Raw genomic sequence first — 21,629 nt, 5'->3', positions numbered from 1 at the left:
ACGACGTGAGGTATATAATAATGATGATGCTTTCAATAAGATAAAATTTAAGATACCTCCTTTTGATGGTAAATATGATCCTGATGCATACATTACTTGGGGGATTGCTGTTGATTAAAAGTTTGCATGTCATGAATTTCCTGAGAATACACGTGTTAGGGCTCACTACCACAAAACGGATATTTCATGAGAGTGCAAAAATGTCATGAAATATGGTTTACTCTCACGAAAATAATGCGTGAGGGTGCACCGTCATGCATTCACTCTCATTTTTCGTGAGAGTTCACCGCCACAGATTATTTTCATGACGGGAACCACCCTCATGAAAATAATGCTATCGCTAGGTTTGCATTGGTGTATTCATGACGATTTATTGTGGTATTTCGTGAGAGTCACCGTCATGAAATAAATTTCTTGAGTGTCCTAATAACTCACAGGAAATATAGTATTTCGTGAGAGCACACCGCCATAAAAATGTTTTGTGAGTGTTCCAATAACTCATAGGAAATATAGTATTTCATGAGAGCCTACCACCACGAAAATGATGTTCAGACCATCACAAACATATATTTTGCTGAGAGTTGAAACTATCACGAAAATTACACAATAGCAGAAAAAATTATTTTCATGAGTCAAAACCGTCATGAAAATCACCCAACAGGAGCATCTCAAACCAAATTCCAAATGCCAATCCACACATAAAATAAATTCTAATACATCCAAATATGCAAATGATTCTAATAGCAATATATTCCAACTCCATCCAAGTGTCCAACCATTACAGTAAAAGGCTTACTAGCTTATCCAACATGATAAGTTCCAGCACATAGTCCTAACCATCCAATATAACAAGTTCCAGCACACATATATATATCATCATCTTCTTCACTCCCTAACCATCCTCTTCTTCACGGCTGTTGCTTATGTCGTCATCTTCACTACCTCTCAAATCATCACAACCATCGTCATCTTCATCAAAGTCATCACATATATCATTGTCATCATCATAACTGTTACTGTCATCCATCTCATTGTAGTCATCGTCATCATCATCAGTGACTATGTCATTGGCATTGCTAAGCATTTCAAGTGAGTGAGTGGCAGCATGTGATGATGCAGAGACCTAAAAAAGATAAGTATGTTTGCATAGATTAGATTGTGGAATAGGATATATCCAACAGGGTCAAGCATGACCCAGATCCACTAAACAAACGATTGAACTAATTCATGCTTCTTGAAATAATTCTAGAACTCTTGAAAATACATCTTCATAGAGGTATGGTAAAAAGGTCTATCATATGTTCCATATGAGCTGTTGTGCTTAACCTATTGACTGTAACTAGCTTATATCCTATTATTTTATTTCATACCGTCCTAACACCACCAAATGGCATACAAGATATATTTTCATCATGTACCAACATTGGTTTCCAATGTAGAATGTTTCTAAGAAACAGTGTCAAATTCGTTCTCTCTAGCAAAACATTGAGATTACAAAGACGAGGCTCCTCGTTTATTTTCTCAAGCAAAAAATAAGAATAGGACATAGGGATTAACTGTCCAAGATTAAAATTTGTTAACTCAATGTAATGTATGATGTGATTAGCAACAACCAAAAGCAGGGACACAGGCATACATATATTATCTAGATATCATGTGCATGTCCTGGTACCACAAACATCTATAGGTACTAGTTACAAAAGGGTCTCAGCAACAAAAAAACATAAATATTGAACAAACAGTGCACATCCTACTACTAGTAATACACTGGAGGTAGCAGAAATAGTAGCAAAAATATTTCAGCAGCAAAGAGTAACATATACACACTGGGTACCCACAGGCTTCAGCATGACATTCCTGATAGCATATAATGACTTTTTAGAATTTGATGGAGCAACCCCTCCACCATAGTTCTTCTGCTTGATATCAACATAGTCTAATGAAAACAAGGAACAGAGACTAAGTAAGTTATCCATTCAAGATAGTATATGAAATTGCCGTGCATGTATGAGAAGAACAAACCTGCCAAGTCAAGGAAATTTATCTTAGATACAGCACATGCTCCGCCTGCCTTGTTCAGTTCCATGTGCACATGCAGCCATGAGTATAGAAACAAACCAAAAGAACTAAACAAGCTTCACTGCAAACCTGAAACAGTCTTCAATCATCATTTCAACCACACAACAAGACAAAGGAACAAAATACCCATAATTGACTTTTATATGATTAAATTGCACAAATAACTCAGCTTGCTAGACCTTTCAATTCATCACCCTTACAGGATATCAATAGCACCCAAATAACTCAGCTTGATAGACCTGTAAATTATTTTCCCAAGAACTACTATAGTTCACATCAATAGGGATTAATGGAGTATATGCTGGCAATGGCAATACATAGGAAGCACAATCAGCTCCAATTGTATGCTATGTATCCCTATCAAAATGAGAGCTCGTTACAAAAGCTTAGTCCTCATCAGTATACTAAACTATTGATACTACACATTTAGTCGCTAAAATACATGTATGCTCCATCCTGATACTAAAGCAGTCTCGTTCTTTTCACATCACAAGTCTAAAAATTTCTTTTAGCCTGCTAACACTAAGAGAACTACAAATGCAGGTCAATTGAGTACAGTCACCATGAATTTTTTGGAAATTAATCACCATGGTTATGAAATAGTAAAAGTCAAGTAGCAACTCACCACAGCAGATAGGCACAAATGTGACGCCAGCAGGAACAGCAGCAAAAGTTTTGAGCCCTTCATGCTGGGCTTAGATCAGGCACTAACATGCCGCCACCACCATCACGCAGCCACCGCCGCCACCACGTCCCCCGCCACCACGCCGCCGCCGCCAAACCACCACATCCCTGTGCAAAAGGGGAATAAAAGGGGCTCAACATAGGGGCCCTTGGCCCTCAACATGTTGTCAAGCTCATCCCCGACGTCAACGCCATGAGCATTACCGGCGGGAGAGGGACGGAGGGGACGGGGCGGGGAGGAAGGGAGGGAGGGGGCGGCGTGGGAAGAGGGATGGGAGGGGGCAGCGCGGGAAGAGGGATGGGAGGGGGCGGTACCGGCTGGGTAAGAGGGAGGCGGCGCAGGCAGATCTAGGGAGGGAGGGGGCAACGGTGGGAAGAGGGATGGGAGGGAGGGAGGCGGTAACGCCGGCTAGGAGGGAGCGAGGCAGCAGGAGGAAGGGAGGCAGCGGGGGCAGGAGCTAGCGGGAGGGAGGGGCTGGTGCGTGGGCAAGGTTTCAGGCCCGTCCGACCTTTTGTTTCACGTGGACGCGATTTGATCCATTAGATCGACGATCCGATGATCAGGAAGAGATGGGCCGTAAAGGCCGCGCAGACAAAAAAATAGCCCAGATCTATAGTTTTAGGCCCGTTAAATAAATGCAACAGGTGTTATAATTACTTAGCCTAAAAATAAATACAATCAAATTCTCAAAATGATTTTATCCTTTCAAAATTGCATGTGGTATTAAATTGTACTAATTCATTTGCCTATATGTGGCACAGTTAAGTATTGAACATCTTCAATCTTGCTAGAGAGGTGAAGAGTTCACTAAATAGGTACTCTCAAATGAACACCAAATAAAAGCAAAGCTTTAGTGTAATTGATTTTATAAACTATAAATGAATTCAAATGGAAAAATTGTCTGATACAAAGTTTTAGAAATCATCGATATCTACAACTTTTGTTTTAGCCATTTCTACATCCGACTTTGTTTCAATAATTCAAAATTTGAATTTCAAAATATGGAAACTTCAAATAATATTATGAGAAACTAAATGATTTCAAATGAAAAGTCTGTCACAAACATAGTTGTAGAAACCAACGAGATCTACAACTTTTGTTTTGGTAATCTCTCTATCCGACTTTGTTTGAACAATTCAAAATATGACAACTTCAAACAATATTTTGAGATAGTACATGATTTCACATGAAAAAGTTGTAAACAACAAAGTTATAGAAACCAATCATATCTACAACTTTTGTATTTGTGATTACTCCATCCAACAAAGTGGCAATATATATTGTTCACAATTAGACAAATTTTTCATATTATCACAAAACTATGTGAGAGATCTATCAATTTGTGAACAATGTATACTACAACCTTATTAAAATCATTTGAGTTTTTTTGTGTCATGATTATGTAACAAAAATACGTCAACATGCAAAATTATAGAATTTTCTAAAAAGATTTACAATTATTGCAATTATTTTATGGTAATTTAGAAATAGAAGGATGAATTATCCTAATCAAACAAATGTTTCCCCCCATCAACTATAAGATAGGGGATAGAGTGAAATGTTTGAGCATAAATATATTTTTTATATTTTTTTATGGAGACTATTGGGAGTACACATAGTTTAATTTGGAATTATTTTCGTAACCACGCATAAATTCATTTAAACGATAGAAAATATCAAGTAAGTTCTGAAATTTCTAAAACTCCTCCACAACAACACATATGTAGGTTGTTGCTTGTTAAAAAAGTTTCAAAGTATGAAAGACATTTTTCCTAAGGTAGCTTCACAACAATCATTCTACATTTGCTTGAGAAATAAAATGACAAATAAACAAAAATAAAAAAGTAGTAAGAATGCCATGAATTGATAGAGAATGATTTTAGAAATATTTTGGAAAAAGAATCACCACATTTGGAGTTATCATGAGGGAGAAAGACTAGTTACAAAATTTTGCTATAGATTAAAAGGAGAAACTTTTGTTCATGTTCTTGAATTTCTAGTATTTAAGCAATTATTTTTCTAGTGTCATGCAATCCATATTTCATGGCGGTGGAATTTTACTCTCATGAAAATGATCACTCTCATGAAAACAGAAAATTTGGTGGCAGGATAGTCATATTCATGGGGGTATTTAAATACTTTCACGAAAACAACTGATTTTCATGACGGTGTGTGGAGAACTCTCATGAAAATAAGTTTTGTGGCAGAATTTACATCACCCTCATGAAAACGATTATTTTCATGGGAGTGTGTTTTCCACTCTCACGAAAAATTATCCCCCTCACGAAATCTCCAGTTTCTGGTAGTGGCTACTACTAGTCAGTTCACTGATTTTGCTTCTATTTGGTGGATAAAATATGGCAAGAAAAATCCTAATAATATGCAACAAACTTGGGATGCTTTGAAATGGGTCATGCAGGCTATATTTGTTCCTCCTTACTATGCATGTGATCTTTTAAATAAGTTGCAACAATTGAGATAGGGTACTAAAAGTTTAGAGGAGTATTATCAGGAATTACAAATGGGTATGTTACGATGTAATTTAGAGGAGGGTGACGAACCTGCTATGGCCAGATTTTTTGGCACATCCTTGCTTATAAAGATTATAATAACATAACTTGTTTGTTTCATCTTGCTTGTAAAGCTAAAAGGGAAGTCTAACATCTCTGTAGGAAAATCTACATCATAGCAGCCACGCACGACTACTTCCCTGACCGAACGTGCACCTCCACCCACTCCCCTGCCAAGTCAACCATCACCACCGCCTCCCTCCAGCGACAAACCACGTGGTTCTCCCACAAATTCAGCAACCAAGTCTGTCCAGAAACTAGCCACTAGCGCCTCTTCAGTTGCATCCATGGGTAGAACAAGAGATGTTCAGTGCCATCATTGCAAGGGCTATGTACACATGTAGCGTGACTGTCCTAGCAAGTGTGTTTTGTTAGTCAAAGAGGATAGTGGGTATTCCTCTGCTAGTGATTTTTATGAAGATACACTTGCTTTTCTTGTTGCTGACCATGCTAGTGAGGAACAACTAGTAGAGCAGATTGGTGCAGAGGATGCAAAGCTTTGCACTTACAACTAAACCGCACCCACATCCATATCACATTCGATGGCTGAACAACAGTGGTAAGGTAAAGGGAACCAAGCTGGTACAAGTTAATTTTGCTATTGGCTCGTATCGTGATGTTGTTGAATGGGACGTTGTGCCTATGGAAGCTTTTAATATTCTGCTAGGTAGATCATGGCAATCTGATACGGATTGTATGCATCATGGTAGATCAAATTAGTATTCCCTCATACACCATGATAAGAAAATTGTTTTGCTTTCTATATCTCCTGAAGCTATTGTGCGTGATGATGTTGCTAAAGCTACAAAAGCAATAACTGAGAGCAATAAAAATACCAAATCTGTTGGTAGTAAGAAAGATGAGACAAGATTGAAAGGACATTGCTTGCTTGCTACTAAATCTGATATTAATAAATTGATTACTTCCACTTTTGTTGCCTATGCTTTGGTATGCAAGGATGCTTTAATTTCAATTCACAATATGTAGCATTCTTTGCCCCCGGATGTTGCTAACATTTTGCAGGAGTAAGGCTACCACCAATAAGAGGGATTGAGCACCAAATTGATCTTATTCCTGGTGCATCTTTGCTAAACTGTACCCCATATAGGACAAATCTGGAGGAAACAAAAGAAATTCAGCGATAAGTGCAAGAACTACGCGACAAAGGTTATGTAAGTCTCTTAGTCCTTGTGTTGTTCCAGTTATTTTAGTGCCTAAGAAAGATGGAACATGGAGTATGTGTGTTGATTGTTGAGCTATTAATAATATCACCATTCGATATCAACACCCTATTCCATATTTAGATGATATGCTTGATGAATTGTATGGTGTTGTTGTGTTTTCCAAGGTTGATTTGCGTAGTGGGTACCACCAGATTCGTATGAAATTGGGAGATGAATGCAAAACTGCTTTCAAAACGAAGTTAAGTTTAAATGAGTGGTTAGTCAAGCATTTTGGGTTAACTAATGCACCTAGTACTTTCATGAGATTAATGAACGAGGTTTTGAGTGCTTTCATTAGAAAGTTTGTTGTAGTCTACTTTGATGATATACTGATTTACAGCAAATCTATGGATGAACATCTTGATCACTTACATGCTGTTTTGAATACTTTACGAGATGCACGTTTATTTGGTAACCTGATGAATATCTTGAGAACAGCTTGAATGTGATGCTAGTGGAATTGGATTGGGTGGTGTTTTGTTACAAGAAGGCAAATGTGTTGCATATTTTAGTGAAAAATTGAGCAAGCCTGTTCTGAATTATTCTACTTATGATAAGTAATTAGCTCTTGCTCGCACATTAAAAACATGGCAGCATTACTCGTGGCCCAAAGAGTTTGTTATCCATTCTGACCATGAATCATTGAAGCATATTCATAGTCAAGGAAAATTGAACCGTAGACATTCCAAGTAGGTTGAATTTATTTAATCTTTTCCTTATGTTATTAAGCACAAGAAATGGAAAGAGAATATCATTGCTGATACTTTATCTAGGAGATATACCTTACTAAATCAACTTGATTACAAAATCTTTGGATTAGAAACAATTAAAGACCAATATGTTATTGATGCTGATTTTAAAGATGAGTTGCTGCATTGTAAAGATGGGAAAGGATGGAACAAATTCCTCGTTAGTGATGGGTTTGTATTTAGAGCTAACAAGCTATGCATTCTAGCTATCTCCGTTCATTTGTTGTTGCTGCAGGAAGCGTATAGAGGTGGCTTGATGGGGTATTTTGGAGTCAAGAAAACGGAGGACATACTTGCTGGTCATTTCTTTTGGCCAAATATGAGAAGAGATGTGGAGAGATTTGTTGGTCATTGCACGACATGTCAAAAGGCTAAGTCACGGTTAAATCCACAGGGTTTGTATTTGCCCCTACCAGTTCCTAGTGCTCCTTAGGAAGATATTTCTATGGAATTTGTGTCGGGATTGCCAAGGACTAGGAAGGGACTTGATAGTGTGTTTATGGTTGTTGATAGATTTTCTAAGGTGGTACATTTCATACCATGTCATAAAACTGATGATGCTACTCATATTGCTGATTTGTTCTTTCGAGAAATTGTTCGTTTGCATGGTGTGCCCAACACAATTATTTCTAATCGTGATGCTAAATTTCTTAGTCATTTTTGGAAGACTTTATGGGCAAATTTGGGGACTAAGCTTTTATTTTCTAGTACATGTCATCCCCAAACTGAGAGTCAAACTGAAGTTGTGAATAGAACTTTGTCTACTATGTTAAGGGCTGTTTTAAAGAAGAACATTAAGATGTGGGAAGATTGTTTGCCTCATATTGAATTTTCTTATAATCGCTCGTTGTATTCTGCGACAAAGATGTGCTTGTTTTAGATTATTTATGGTTTGTTGCCTCGTGCTCCTATTGATTTAATGTCTTTGCCATCTTCTGAAAAACTAAATTTTGATGCTACTAAGCATGCTGAATTGATGTTAAAAATGCATGAAACAACTAAAGAAAACATAGAACGTATGAATGCTAAATATAAGTTTGCTGGTGATAAAGGTAGAAAGGAACTAAAGTTTGAACCTGGAGATTTAGTTTGGTTGCATTTGAGAAAGGAAAGGTTTCCTAAATTGCGAAAATCTAATTTGCTGCCTAGGGTTGATGGACCGTTTAAAGTGCTAGAGAAAATTAATAACAATGCATATATGCTAGATCTACCTGTAGACTTTAAGGTTAGTCCATCTTTAACATTGCATATTTAAAGCCGTATTTTGGAGAGGGTGGAGTCAATATTTCCCACATAATATACTTATGCTAAAAATTGCTAATTGCATACCTCTATCTGAAAAGTACTAAAGTATGAAATTACACCTACAATTTATATGGCTAATTTATAAGTATTAAAAACATATTTACTCTAATTTTTCCCTATACATAAAATTGAAATAATCTCAATTCTACCTCACATTTACTGTCCATTATTCTCTCTCACATTCAAACTATCCATCACATTGTAGCTCAAAAACATGTATAAATACAAATCCTCTACATGCTAAACAACAAACAAACTCATTTTTCTCTCTCTCTAAAGTATAAAACAAAGCTCAACAACAATAAATCAATGGAGCATGAAGTAGCTAACCTTCACAACACTTTGGATGGATGAAATCCCCACAGAAATGAGGAAAAATTTTTTTAGCAGCACCTCCCCTAGGCTTGCTTCGGCGCCATGGAAAGGATGAGCTTCTGTGTCTTTGTGGAGTGGAGTGGCTCGGGCTGGAGGAGTGGAGGAGGTAGAAAGGGTACTTTAGATAAGATTTTATCCCGGTTGGTAAATCCAACCGGGATAAAAGATTAGAGCTTTTGTCCCGGTTGGTGGTTACTCCCGGTTGGTAATGCCAACCGGGATAAAAGCTCCAACCTTTTGTTCCGGTTGGAATTACCAACCGGGAGTAAAACAGTTATCCCGGTTGGTAACTCCAACCGAGACAAAAGGTTGGATCTTTTGTCTCGGTTGGTGGCTCCAACCGGGGGTAAAGGGTAGCACCGTCGGTGCCCAGAAACTAGCCGTTTTAACCGAGATTAAAGGGTGGCCTGTAGTCCTAGTTGCAAAAGAAGAACCGAGAGTAAAGGTACGTCCCATTCCAGCTTACCATGACGCACCCCTTTAAACCGAGACTAAAAGCGATGGAATCTAAAGTCAGTTCTCTACAGAAACCCGCCACCGACGCTATGACTACAGGTCAGGAAGCATCGGGAGTACGAGGTTGTATCAGGGGAACCTAGTCGGCGAAGCGGCACCTCAGCGTGAGCCGTGAGCGCTTCAGGCCAGTCGTGTATTTTGGTGACCCACTGACCCATTGGGTTGGACACCAAAATTTTCTTTGGGTTGGCCTATAGAGTTTATACACTGGTATTTGTGGATTGGGTTTTGGGTCACTGGGTCAACCCCCAGAGAAATCTACATCCTATAGAAGTACCCCCTGGTATATTTTTAAAATAAAATACACGCCATATACAGGGATATACATATGGTTATATGGAGCTCACCATGAATACCCCTGCTGCGGCTGTATATTTGCTTATTCTATTGCCCTTCCCATAAAGGCAGTGAGGGCCTGAGGGGGGCGATTAAATGCTGTCTAGTTAAGCGCCTCACATGCAGCTGAGCAGAAGCTTCTCTCTATCTCTCTCACTCACCACCTCTCGCTCTCATCACACGAACACGCTCGGCGCAATTAGTGCTCGATGTTATCGCCGCTGCAGGGCACTAATACGCTCATGAACCAGTTACCACTCCGTCCTAACGAAACACGCGACGCCCTTATATATCTGCTACACAGTACAGACGCGTATATATGCACGGCACCTCCTTATTCGTCTCGTCACATACACACGAAACGCCAAATCATCGTCTTCTTCACTTGTTTGCAAGAGCTTGGGGCCTTTCTTTCCTCTGTTTCTTTTTTTTTATCTCTGGGAGTGGTGGTGGTGGCCACCCGCCGGCAAGCAATGTCATCACTCCAGAGGTACTTGCCGTGGCTGATCTTCTTCTTGCTTCACGGCGGGCGAGGAGCGGCGGCCGGGAAGGTGCCGGCAATCATCGTCTTCGGCGACTCGTCCGTTGATACGGGCAACAACAACTTCATCCCGACCATCGCGCGGAGCAACTTCTGGCCTTACGGTCGCGACTACGCCAACGGCCTCCCCACGGGCCGCTTTTCCAACGGCCGCCTCGCCACCGACTTCATCTCCGAGGCCTTCGGACTGCCGCCCTCAATCCCCGCCTACCTCGACACAAACTGCTCCATCGACCAGCTCGCCACCGGCGTCTCCTTCGCCTCCGCCGCCACGGGCCTCGACAATGCCACCGCCGGCGTCCTGGTAATTAATAACTATAATCATTTGTCAATCCTCCGGTTAACGTACGGAACACATGCATCGTCGACCTCATTCAATTCGTCTCTCTGTGCACGCATGCATGGAATTGAAAATTGCAAACTGGCAGTCGGTGATCACGCTGGACGAGCAGCTGGCCTACTTCAAGGAGTACACGGACCGCCTCAAGGTTGCCAAGGGCGATGCGGCGGCGAAGGAGATCATCAGCGAGGCGCTCTACATCTGGAGCATCGGCACCAACGACTTCATCGAGAACTACTACAACCTGCCGGAGCGGCGGATGCAGTACACAGTGGGCGAGTACGAGGCCTACCTCCTCGGGCTCGCCGAGGCCGCCATCCGCCGCGTGCACGCGGTCGGCGGCCGCAAGATGGACTTCACGGGGCTCACGCCCATGGGCTGCCTCCCCGCCGAGCGGATCGGCAACCGCGGCGACCCCGGCGAGTGCAACGAGCAGTACAACGCTGTCGCAAGGACCTTCAACGCCAAGCTGCAGGACCTCGTCGCCAAGCTCAATAAGGACCTCCGGGGGCTGCGGCTCGTCTTCGCCGACACGTACCAGCTCCTTGCCACCGTCGTCAGCAAGCCGGCCGACTACGGTGAGCTGTCACCCGCACATGCACCGCGCCCTCCATTGATTGTTTCGTGCTCACAAGATAGCCATGCAGGCGGTAGCTAGCTCGCTGCATTCATGTGCTGCCGTACGTCGTCTCCATTAATGGTGCTCTTCTCAGCTCCGGCCGCCATGCATGGGCGCCACATGCCATGCCTTGGCAACACGTCGCAGCGGCTGTAGAATTCAACAGTGCCCTCGCCTCATTACTGAAAGTTTCTCTGCACTTGCACACAGTTTTTCGGTTGACATGTTCGTTGGAACTTGAATTGAATTATGTTGCTACTCCCTTTGTTTAAAATTATAAATCGCTCATAAATATTTGTATGCATCTAGAAAAGTTAAAACAACCTACAATTTGGGATGAGGGAGTACATATAGTAATATGGTAATGAGGAATAAATAAAAGCCAGAAAGATCTGTTTGGGAGAGTATACATTTAGCATCAACTAGAGGCGTAGGTTAGTATGTTTTGTGCTACCAAATAATTTCGGACACAAATTTAGGATTATTTCTCTTATATACAAATAATTAGCGGAATTTCAAAGTCATCATAAAGAAAACGAGTTAGCAAATTTGTTCTCAAAACCTTCACTAGGATGTATGAAATTATATGTCTAGCCAAACATTTCGTTGTTAAAAGTATCAAACATTGATTAATAAGAGTGTAGCGCAAAGTAAGAGGCTATCGAACCAGATAGTTTCATTTCTCCTTTCCTGGTGCGTGCGCAGGATTTGACAATGCAGTACAAGGTTGCTGTGGGACCGGGCTTTTCGAGGCAGGCTACTTTTGCAGCTTCAGCACCTCGATGCTATGTGGAAACGCCAACAAGTATGTGTTCTTCGACGCGATCCATCCCACGGAGAAGATGTACAAGCTGCTTGCCGATACCGTCATCAACACCACGTTGCATGTATTCTTGTGAAAATACTTGATCTTGGTAATGGAGACTAGGTCTGGACGGGTTATATGGCTGTGGTAGCCAGTGTGTACCATGTAATTGTAAACAGACATATATATCACACATTTTCCCACATACTACACTCTTGAGACTTGATAGTGTGTCATATAATGGTTACTCATGGTTGAGGCCACGAGTGCTTAAATCTGACCTTTCTAAATTTTGTGAATCCTCTTGAATACAAGCATAGTACTTGTCTGTTTTTGGCCCGTGATGTGCATATTGGCATGCTACAGCCTGCAGGTAGTAAGCTAAATCTCTTAACTGCAAAAGGTTTTCCTCCGCTATGGTACAAAGTACTGCGCTGCGTGCTGATCTGCTCCCTATTAAGCATATACCAGATAAAAAATAATGAAGTGGTCCACAATCGATAGGTATAACACGGTCGCAAGGAGCAGATGCACTCCGTATCTTTGTTTTACTACCAAATATGTCTGTGTATTGCAACTGGAGAAATAAAATCTTTTCTAACATGGTTGAGACGCTATATGCCATGGTATTCTCTAAGAAAAACTGAAGCTGCCGGTATCCATCTGTCGCACGACCAAAACACCTGAAGCAGGTAGATCTTTTTTTTTTATTGCCACCGCCCACGCATGGGCTTCCTTTTCTTAAACTGCTGTGCAATGGCCGGCCAATTGCAGCCATGAATCATAAATGCATATAGGCCAGCACGACTGCACGATCAGGCAGGATTCTGCAACGAGTGCAATTGGACTTTGTGTGCGTGAGAGCTTCGATCTGTGTATTTTAACGGACAGAAACAAGTGAAGGTGAGATGTGGCACGGAGGAAGAGAATCCCGTAGAGGAGAGGGTAGCGTGTGCGTGGAAAAATAATAAAAACAGGCTACGAAAGTACAGGATTACACAAGAGCAGCTACCATATTGTGTCACCGTCTCACTCTTTCCCAAAGCAAGAGTGCATGACATGACCTATACAACCAACAATTTCAAGCCTGTGGTGGTTAGAATATTATTGATTTTCCCTGTGCCTATGGTGGCAAGTGGCCTGCATAGCTCTCTAACTTTATTTAGTTTCCTTCCATAGTTCTATTATATATCTTTAGTGTCCCAAACAGTGTCAAGATTTCATAACTTCCTGACATGCAATTTATGGGGTCTCTTGCTTTAAATTGCTAACAAGAGCACGTCATAGTATTATGCTTTTCCACTTCAGATGTTCAGTTTTAATTTAATTCAAAGGCAGCAATGCAGTCATCGTTGGCGATCAGATGAAAGATGTTCGATACCAGCTCCACTGTTGCACAAAGTACCGAGGAGCAGCTATGGTCTGACGACTTCTTGTATCGATGGGTCACTGTCTTACCTTTTCCGAAGCATGATGACATCAAGGAGGACCAAACCTACAATTTCAGGCATGCATTGAAGAGCCACCTCCCCTAATTCTCAGATCAAGATGATCAGACTATGAGCCGAGAAAAAGACGATGTACACATTATTTTTCTTTCTTTCTCCTAAACAAATACAGATATTTCCAAATATCCAATATAAACAGTAATATATATAGCCACAAAATGGTGTGGACAGTCTGATCGCTCATCTACCAGAATTAGCATCACTCTTTTGAGACAAAAATGTATTAAACATGTGAAACAGAAAACTGAGGATATTAAATTGCATAACCATATTCATAAGATTTTGGATCAGCTGGTGCAGCACCTTTGGTGCAGCAACTCGAATATGATTTTATCATCCCTGAAATCATAGATTAAATCATTTTTCACAAAGCATAACTATGCAACAGCAGTAAATTAATGTTCTCACGGTTTAACAACATTTGGGAAGTGTAATTTGAGAAGCATTTGGGTAAATTAATGTTCTCACGATTTAACAACATTTGGGAAGTGTAATTTCACAAGTATTTGGAGATTAGGTAGATCCACTTTGGACCTTCTAATACAGTCCTCAGCTTGGCTCCTAAAACCAGGGTAATTTTTCATAAACATCTTGAGAAGTCACATATGAGCACTTATCAATATCGATACATGTGAAATAAATAGATAACTGAGATATCTGTGGCTAAACACAAAGCACAGCATGCCACAGTTTTACTTGTTGATCTCAGAGCAATATTGCATTTACAAACATAGGGAATGCTTTGGGCTAGAACGAAACTACATGTCAGTGTTGTTGTTAGAGATCATTTCACGACAATTTCTGGGTCATGGAGCCATAACTATTTTCTCCGCTCTCAATTAAATGAGAAATGGTGACTATAATGGTGCGACCTAATTTTCTTTTCAGATGGAAGGATCTGGAAATAGATATAATGATGATAGAATATCCCTGTTCTTTATATGGCTATGCACAAGCTTGACATGTAACAATATCTATGATGTCTACTTGTCCAGGACTCGTAGGAAAGGGATACCATGAGAAAGAAATTCTCCCACAGTGAGGTACTAATCTAACGCTCCACATCTGTATGGCAGATGCAGACTCATGCAAGGCCAAGTTGAGATACGTACAGTGATGCAAATGTACATTTTACTCAGCATCTTCAGTTTTTCATCAAAATATCTTAACTGCCAATATATTTCCTGCCACAGTAATCGGATTCCAATATAAAGTCTGCATTACATTGTTCAAATAATGACACTTCAGAAGATTTGATATCGCAAACGCTTATCTAGTAAACTCTTCAAGGTAGGAGAATCTGATTATCACAAAATATGATGTTGTGTTGTCTTTTCATTATCACAACTACAACTAATACACTACCTAGTAATTCTTTCACTGGACGAGTCTGCGTATCTTCTAATAAAAGGAACCGATTCATTCATCGTTGCAAGACAACAGGAAATGTTTCATACCTACACAGTGCAAGTACGAAAGAACACAAGTATCACTCTGCCGCTGTCCCACTCTGACCTTGTTTAGTTGTCCAACCAAAATTACTGTAGCGCAACTGTAGCGTTTCGTTTGTATTTGTGAATTATTATCCAAATATTGACTAATTAGGCTCAAAAGATTCGTCTCGCAAAGTACAACAAAACTGTGCAATTAGTTTTTGATTTCGTCTACATTCAGTACTCCATGCATGTACCGCAAGTTTGATGTGATGGGAAATCTTCTTTTTGCATAGTGTCAAAGTTGGAATTTTGGGGGAACTGGCCTCTTTTCAAAACAATGGCTTCCAGAACAACCTAACGAATAATTTCAGGAATGTACTGAAGTCTGAAGGACTGCTTGATTGAAGTCAGTTGCGTTATGTCCCAAGAATTTTTTTTCTCTTTCTTTTTTGCACATCTTGTTCTTCAGTTAAACTCTGAAGGGGCGTACCTAATGCGAAAGCTCCCACACGAGGTGGGGTCTTGTTGAGGGGAAATATTAACGACCTCCTTATGCCCCTTAAACAAAGGTCATAAAGGCCTGGGCCCACTTGCGGCGACAGTGACCTCCGCCGACTCGGCAAGGACAGGGAGCATTCCACTTCTCCTTGCCCGACCCACGGTCCTAGGGTCAGATACGCCCGACCCCTCGCCGCAAAGCTCCGCCTCGCCCGCCCATGGTCCCAGGGTCGGATACGCCCGACCCCTCGCCGCAAGGCTCCACCTCGCCTGACCTACGGTCCTAGGGTCGGATACGCCCGACCCCTCGTCGCAAGGCTCCGCCTCGCCCGACCCCAGGCGCAGGGGTCAGACGCATCTGGGCCCACCAGACAGGGCTTCGCCTAGCCCGAGGACGGGCGCGGATCAGTGGACGTGAGCGCGGGTCTCGTGGGCCCCCACCAACCTCACCATAAATGCGATGCGGCTCTGGCGTGCAGAAAGGCGCCTGCGCTCCTCGACGTGAGCTGCCACAGTATTCGGGCGGTACACGGTAGCCACGACCGCACAGGCTACAGTGGCACCATCCTAATCCGCTGCCTCCCCTTCTCATAGTAGAGCACTCATTACCCACGCCCCCTAGAATAGGAGGGAGCGCCGCCCGGTTTCACGCTCGGTCCGACACGCAGAGACATGTTGGCCACGCCTTCCGGTCAGCATGCGGGGCTACAGAGGTCAGCCGTCCTCCACGACGCGCACAGCTGCGGCGGCCGGACATCATCATCACCATGCATGGCTACAGCGGTTGGACGCCACACACATCTCGCACGCTCGGCCACGATGGTCAACTGGAGGGTCGCTGACAGGGCCCGACGACAGCCGCCCCCCTCCGGCGGTCACGCTGATGGGAGATAGAGACCGGAAGGGAAGGCGGCGACCCCATGGACTCGGTCCTTCCCCCTGTGCTTTATGTTGCTTTACTTGCTTATCTCTTTTACTTCTCCTGGCTCCTGGCTCAATTGTAACTCCCATCTCTTCCTTGCGCTATAAAAGGAAGACCGGGGGGACCGAGCACGGGACGACTCCAAAGCCAACAGAACACCCCCCACTCTCACTATCTCCTACGAGCATCAGTGCACACCCGCAGAGACTTGGGACCAGCTTCCCTCTCTCGCCTATTTGTAACCCCTACTGCAAACTCTGCGTGAGTAACACGAGGAGCTGCCTACACTGGACGTAGGGCTATTACTGCCCGAACCAGTATAACCCCCGTGTCCCCTCACGCAACCCTCCGAGCCTTACGCACATAAAAACAAATTTACTTGCCATAGTCTTGATCCGCAATTCTTGACAACAACAGTTGGCGCGCTAGGTAGGGGACCTTTGCGCGTACATCACCAGCTTCGGATGGCCAACCGCGACACCGGCTTTGCTCTTGGCTCCCACGTCCACTTCGGGAGCTTGGACTTCCTCGCCATGGGGGAAGGAATCAAGCTGATCCCTCTCCTTGTCCTGCCCGCTCACCCCGTCATCTCCGGCTCCACCGTCGGAATGGTGGTGAGCCGCCGGGCGCGCACCACGGGGCCTCCTTCGGAGGAGTGGCCCCTTGGCCTGCGCAATGCCGCTGCAACTTACGGACGTCTCCTAGCGCAATCCACGATCGTCCCACCCACGAAAAATGAGTTCGTGGGCGTGGCGGGGACAACCTCCGATGCTGGCTCCGACAATGGGAGCCACCACCCCTCGCGCAAGTGCTTCATGGCCAACACGCACTCCGAGGGGTCCAACGACAACGGCACCGAAGGGAGGCAGCGCACTCCCCCACCGCGTGCCGCAGCTACAACCGGGGCCCTCACCAGGGTCCCGGAGCGGCCACGTCTGCAGGAGGCGCACGTGGCGCCCAATTAGGAGGTCGAGCGCCCCCGCAACGAAGGCGGGACACGACAACGGGCGCGCGACGTCCAGCAGCGCATCTGCGAGGACGAGGATCACCCTCAACTCTTCACCCGTGCCAGCAAGAACATCGCCGCCGCAGTGGCCCTACTCCGACGACTCCCCGACCCGGCGACGCCTAAGGAGCGCCAAGCTCACCAAGAGGTGCACAACCTGCTTGAGTGCGCCGTCGTCCAGCACGTGGAGAGCTCCGCGTCCCGGCGACACGGGCATAATGCCAGCAGGGCAGCGCCCACCGCGCCTCCCGAAAGGTGTAGGGAGTCTGTCTACCAGCCTCCATTTTGGGGGAACTGGGCCGCGCCCACTCGACGGACATTGCCGCCTGCAGGAGGCAGAGCCCCGTCCGTCCACCGGCGCGTCAGTCCCGTCCGCGACGCCTGTGACACCCTGGACGCGCGGAGGCGCTCCCGCGCGGACAAGGAGAATGCAGCGGACCGCGGCTACCACATCCACCGTGGTGGCCGCTATGACAGTGAAGAAGATCGGAGCCCGAGCCCTGACCCAGCGAGGCCCAGGGCCTTCTCCACGCGCATCCTGAACGCGCCATTCCCAGCGCGCTTCAGGCAGCCCACCAATGTGCCCAAATACTCCAGGGAGACGAACCCCAGGCTTTGGCTTAGGGACTACTGGCTTGCTTGTCAAGCCGGTGGGGCGGATGACGACTTGTTCATCATCCGCAACCTCCCACTGTTCTTGGCCGACTCGGCATGAGCTTGGCTGGAACACATTCCCTTAGGCCGGATCCGTAACTGGAACGACCTGAAGGAAATCTTCGTGGGGAACTTCCAGGGCACGTACATGCACCTCGGAAACTCCTGGGATCTCCGGAGCTGCCGCCAGGGGACGGACGAGTCCCTCTGGGACTACATCCAGCGCTTCTCCAGGAAGCGCACCGAGCTCTCCAACGTCGCCGATGCCGACATCATCGGAGCCTTCCTGGCAGGAACTTCCTGCCGGCCCCTAGTCCATGAGCTGGGATGCAGGGGCCAGCGGACCACCGAGGAGCTCCTCAACATCGCCACCAACTTCGCCTTAGGCAAAGAGGCCGTCGGGGCGATCTTCGATCGCTCCAAGGGCAAGGCGAAGCGGGAGGAGGACGCCGACGAGGGCACCTCCAACCGCCAGCAGAAGAAGAAGAATAAGCAGCGGCGCGAGGCTCCCCTCGTGGCCGTTGCTGAGCGCAAACGGGGACAGCCGCCCCCTGAGGGCACCCCCCGGCTTCTTCGACAAGCTGCTCAAGGGACCGTGCCCGAACCACGAGTTCCCCGCCAAGCACGCCTACAAGGACTGCAACCTCATGAAGAGGTACTTTGTGGACAACCCAGTGAAGGGCGACCGGAGACGGAAGCCCGAAGAAGAGAAGAAGGACGGCGGGGAGAAGGAAGATGGCTTCCCCAATGTGGACGACTGCTTCATGATCTTCGGCGGGCTGGCGGCTTACGACTCCAAGCGCCACCGAAAGCTGGAACATCGCGAGGTCTACGCGGCCGAACCCGCTACCCCGACCTTCCTCGACTAGTCGAGATCCGCCATCACCTTCAACCAGTCCGACCACCTGGAGCGCGTCCTGCAGCCAAGACGCTACCCCTTCGTCGTCGACCCCATCGTTGGCACAAAGCCCCTCACCAAGGTGCTCATGGATAGAGGCAGTGGCCTCAACATCCTCTACGCCGAGACCCTCGACGCCATGGGGATCGACCGATCCCGCCTCCGTCCCACCGAGGCGCCATTCCACGGCATCGTTCTGGGGAAACGGGCAATGCCCCTCGGGCAGATCGACCCGCCCATCACTTCGGGACTCCTTCCAACTTCAGGAAGGAGACCCTCACTTTTGAGGTAGTGGGCTTCCGCGGGACCTACCACGCCATCTTGGGGCGGCCATGTTACGCCAAGTTCATGGCCATCCCTAACTACACCTACCTCAAGCTCAAGCTGCCGGGGCCCAACGGGGTCATCACCGTCAGCACGTCTTTCCAGAAGGCGGCCCAACGGGGTCATCACCATCGGCACATCGTTCTAGAAGGCGTACAAATGCGACGTTGAGTGCTGCGAGTACGCCGTGGCCATCACTTGCACGGAGGACCCCGCGATCCGGCTCGCGGAGAGCACCGAGGATCCGCTTGACTCCAAGCAGTCCACTCCTTTGAAGCCACGGAAGGCATCAAGGAGGTCCCCCTCGACCCCAGCTGCACCGACGGTAGGACGGTGCGGATAGGCGCTACCCTATATCCCAAATAGGAAAGCACGCTCGTTGAGTTCCTCCGCGCAAACAACGACATTTTTGCGTGGAAACCCTCGGACATGCCAGGCATCCCGAGGGAAGTCACCGAGCACTCCTTGAACATCAAGGCCGGCTCCCAACCGGTGAGACAAGGCTTGCGCCGCTTCGACGAGGAGAGGTGCAAGGCCATCGGTGAGGAGCTCCAGAAGCTTTTGGCGGCCGGGTTCATCAAGGAAGTGCACCACCCCGAGTGGTTAGCCAATCCTGTTCTTGTACGAAAAAAGAATGGGAAATGGAGAATGTGTGTTGACTATGCGGGTCATAACAAAGCATGCCCAAAGGATCTATTTCCTTTGCCGCGCATAGATCAGATAGTCGACTCCACCGCGGGGTGCGAAACCCTTAGCTTCCTTGACGCGTATTCTGGCTACCACCAAATCGCGATGAAAGAGTCTGACCAGCTCGTGACCTCTTTCATCACCCCTTTTGGACCCTACTGCTACGTCACGATGCCGTTTGGCCTCAAAAACGACAGGGCTACGTTCCAGCGATGTATGCTCAAGTGTTTTGGGGACCTCATCGGGCGAACTGTTGAGGCCTACATAGACGACATCGTGGTCAAGTCCAAGAAGGGCGACCAGCACATCCCCGACCTCGAATTAGCCTTCGAAAGATTGAGAGACAAGCGCATCAAACTCAACCCCAAAAAGTGCATTTTCGGAGTCCCGAGGGGCATGCTGCTCGGCTTCATCATCTCCGTGCACGGCATCAAAGCCAATCCGGAGAAAATAGCAGCCATCAGCGATACAGAGCCGATCCGAAACCTGAAGGGAGTCCAGCGCGTCGCGAGATGCCTTGCGGCCCTGAGCCGCTTCATCTCACGCCTCGGCGAACGAGGACTCCCTCTCTACCGACTCTTGAAGAAGACCGATCGCTTTGTGTGGACCGCCGAGGCCCAGGAGGCGCTTGACCGGCTCAAGCACCTCTTGAAGAAGGCCCCGATCCTAGTCCCGCCAACCGACGGGGAGCCACTCCTACTCTATATCATGGTGACCACCCAGGTGGTTAGCGCAGCTCTGGTGGTGGAGCGAGAGGAGGATGGACACGCCCTCAAGCTACAGCACGCGGTGTACTTCGTCAGCGAGGTCTTGTCCGAGTCCAAGGCCCGCTACCCTCAGATCTAGAAGCTCATATACGCAGTCCTCATCACGAAGAGGAAGCTGCGCCATTACTTCACCTCCCACCCAGTGACGGTCGTGTCATCATTCCCTCTCGACAAAGTGATCCGAAATCAGGATGCCACGGGGTGGATCGCGAAGTGGGCACTCGAGCTTATGGACTAGGGCATCACCTACGCCCCCCGGATAGCCATAAGTCCCAGGTACTCGCCAACTTTGTCGCAGAGTGGACGGAGATCCAGACGCCATCAACGCTAGAGAAGCAGGAGTACTGGACGATGTACTTCGACGGGTCACTGATGAAAGCTTGCACTGGAGCGGGTCTGGTCTTCGTCTCACCCCTCGGCGTGCGCATGAGGTACATGATCCGCCTCCACTTTCCGACATCTAACAATGTCGCTGAGTACGAGGCCCTCCTCAATGGGCTTCGCATCGCCATCGAACTGGGCATCCGGCGGCTGGACATCCGGGGCAACTTCTCAGCTAGTTGTCGAGCAAGTCATGAAGGAGTGGAGCTGTCACAACCCTAGGATGGTGGCGTACTGCAATGAAGTCTGCAAGCTCGAGGACAAGTTCGACGGTCTGGAGCTCAACCATGTCGCAAGACGCTTCAATGAGGCAGTTGACGAGTTGGCGAAGGCGGCGTCTGGCCGAAAGCCAGTCCCCGATGGCGTCTTCATCAGCGACCAGTACAACCCCTGAATTCGCTACAA

At 46.2% G+C, this 21,629-nt stretch overlaps 1 protein-coding gene across 2 annotated transcripts; it reads left to right on the top strand.

Annotated features, from left to right (window-relative positions):
* The first annotated feature begins 10,141 nt into the window (after nucleotides 1-10,141).
* LOC101753452 (GDSL esterase/lipase At2g42990) lies at nucleotides 10,142-12,379 on the top strand. Of its 2 annotated transcripts, none has more exons than XM_022824720.1 (3): nucleotides 10,142-10,683; nucleotides 10,808-11,297; nucleotides 11,367-12,379. In XM_022824720.1, the coding sequence occupies exons 1-3, from the start codon at nucleotides 10,312-10,314 to the stop codon at nucleotides 11,375-11,377; spliced, it is 873 nt and encodes a 290-aa protein (XP_022680455.1). In that variant the 5' UTR covers nucleotides 10,142-10,311; the 3' UTR covers nucleotides 11,378-12,379. The 2 variants fall into 2 exon arrangements, with proteins under 2 accessions (XP_022680455.1, XP_004956343.2); XM_004956286.3 differs by having other exon boundaries at nucleotides 10,145-10,683; nucleotides 12,044-12,379.
* The last annotated feature ends 9,250 nt before the right edge of the window (nucleotides 12,380-21,629 follow it).

The sequence above is a fragment of the Setaria italica genome, chromosome II, assembly GCF_000263155.2.
Source record: "Setaria italica strain Yugu1 chromosome II, Setaria_italica_v2.0, whole genome shotgun sequence".
In the NCBI taxonomy this organism is placed as follows: Eukaryota; Viridiplantae; Streptophyta; class Magnoliopsida; order Poales; family Poaceae; genus Setaria; species Setaria italica.
The sequence above is the reverse complement of the archived record's forward strand: the minus strand, read 5'-3'. Positions and strand labels throughout refer to the sequence as shown.